The following is a 2,090-nucleotide window of genomic DNA, read 5'->3' as shown; positions in this document are numbered from 1 at the left end:
CAGGAATGCTACATGATACCCTGCATGGTCCATGTAGAGCTGCCTCTTCACTGGAACCTCGGGAAAGACAGGCACATTGTTCATGTCTGACAGCGTAGTCTTGGATGTTTTCTCCAGGCCAACTGAGGAAAAGGCAGGGTTTGGGATGGAGATTTGAGCAGAGGGCATCTCAGGTAGTGAATGGTACCAACAGGTCCCAGGAGTCAGCTGAGAAGGCCTCAGCATAGCCAGCTAGTGAGTGGTTGGTCTGCAAGCAGAGGAACAAGGTGGATAGAGCTTGGAGCAGCAGTAAGGGGCAGGGGGACTGCTGCCTTTTATCACCAGAATGGGGTCTTGAGGGTGGTGGAGACTAGATTTTAGACAATGGAGCTACAGAATATTGGTATAGATATCCTGTTAATTTCCCTTTTTATGTAAGGAACAAATGCTCAGGGTAGGTATAAAAGCAATAACAACAAAAATCGATTAAAGAGTACTGTATGTTCTTGCTATCCTCTCTCAAAGCATGTCAGTGTGTGTGTGTGTGTGTGTGTGTGTGTGTGGCTCAGGGTAGGTATAAAAGCAATAACAACAAAAATCGATTAAAGAGTACTGTATGTTCTTGCTATCCTCTCTCAAAGCATGTCAGTGTGTGTGTGTGTGTGTGTGTGTGTGTGTGGCTCAGGGTAGGTATAAAAGCAATAACAACAAAAATCGATTAAAGAGTACTGTATGTTCTTGCTATCCTCTCTCAAAGCATGTCAGTGTGTGTGTGTGTGTGTGTGTGTGTGTGTGGCTCAGGGTAGGTATAAAAGCAATAACAACAAAAATCGATTAAAGAGTACTGTATGTTCTTGCTATCCTCTCTCAAAGCATGTCAGTGTGTGTGTGTGTGTGTGTGTGTGAAGTTGACATTATTTAATGAGACAATAAAGAAGTGGAAAGGCCTTGTGAAAAGGCATAGGCTGCTAAGCATGGCTCAGAGTGAAAAAGCACAGCCAGGCTCAGCTCCCTTCAAGGGATACGGCTCTGCACTCCAACTCTAGATGGTAGTTGAGCGAGACCTAAATCTGGAGCGAGTAGGGGCTGGGTTGGAGTCAGCTTGGAGGAAACATTAGGTCTGGAGAGAGAAGAAATGTCTGTGGCCCTGGAGGCTATGGACAAAAGTGAAGCCTGGACACTTCAAGGCTCCTCTAGGATAGGAAGGGGGACCTTGGAGCCAAAGTGCAGAAACTCAGTCATCACAGAACTGGGGTTGTATACCATGCTGTGGGGAAGCAGTCTCCTTTGCCTTATTCGGGGTCACTTTTCTAACCTCCTGACCTCTTATCTCACCACTTAGACCCATTAATGGCCCATGTAGGGACCACCCTCTGGGCAATGTTCATCCCATGGAGTTGGGACCCACCATCAATGGAGAGCTCTGGCCTCTGGGTGAGTGTGGCATGTGTGACATGGGGAGGGAAGAGAGGGGTTGGCCCTTGCCCTCTGCTGCCTCCCAGATGCCCCTCTTCTCTTCACTAAACACCTTTGATCCTTGGGCCCTGCCCCAGCCCCCAAGGACCAACAGTGTTTACAGCATTCATCTCCTACATTGTTCTCAGAGTCTGAGAACTCTGCTGTAACCTAACATCCACCCTGAGATGCTTGTGCCCTGTAGACCTGCCTGGTCCCCGTGGTAGGTGAGGACCCTAATGCCAGCCCTCCTCTCCCATCACCCAACCACCCACCTCCTTCTACTCAGATTTCTGGGTTTATATCAATAAGGAAATGAGATGTGACCTCCTGGAGAAGCTGTTTTCATGGAAACCATGGAAACCCTTGGGGCAGGGGATGGAGAGGTTGTGGCTTTCCTTGGGTCCTCACTGAAGAAGGACAAGTGGGCTTGCTGCCTTGTAGCCTGGTGCCCCAGTCCTCTGTGAATGATTCCTCTTTCTGCTACTTAATTCTCAGCAGGTCACGTCCAGAAGCCAAAATCTATCTCGGGTGGGGGGGGTGTCTCCTGAGGTGAGGAGACAAACATAGGTGACCACTTACAGCTATTCCAGGAACCTGTACCTCAAGGGCAGTGCCAGCAAGACATCTGAGCTCCTGTACCTCTGGTGGATTGG

General features: G+C 48.9%; 1 protein-coding gene and 1 long non-coding RNA gene across 2 annotated transcripts in view; both read left to right on the top strand.

The window, feature by feature from the left end:
- The window catches only part of Adam33 (ADAM metallopeptidase domain 33), an 11,518-nt gene extending 11,392 nt beyond the window's left edge, over window positions 1–126 (top strand). Inside the window, exon 9 of the mRNA XM_029568918.1 lies at window positions 118–126. Within this exon, the coding sequence (XP_029424778.1) occupies window positions 118–126 (9 nt within the window). The remainder of the gene's footprint in view (window positions 1–117) is intronic.
- Window positions 127–865: 739 nt separating this feature from the next.
- Window positions 866–2,090, top strand: LOC115072249. The gene is made up of 3 exons (XR_003851312.1): window positions 866–1,413; window positions 1,584–1,661; window positions 2,019–2,090. It is a non-coding gene; the product is annotated as an uncharacterized LOC115072249 (long non-coding RNA).

This window comes from Nannospalax galili, unplaced genomic scaffold (genome assembly GCF_000622305.1).
Source record: "Nannospalax galili isolate Female #2095 unplaced genomic scaffold, S.galili_v1.0 scaffold282, whole genome shotgun sequence".
Classification (NCBI taxonomy): domain Eukaryota; kingdom Metazoa; phylum Chordata; class Mammalia; order Rodentia; family Spalacidae; genus Nannospalax; species Nannospalax galili.
Note: the sequence above shows the minus strand (reverse complement) of the source record. Positions and strands in the feature narration are given on the sequence as shown.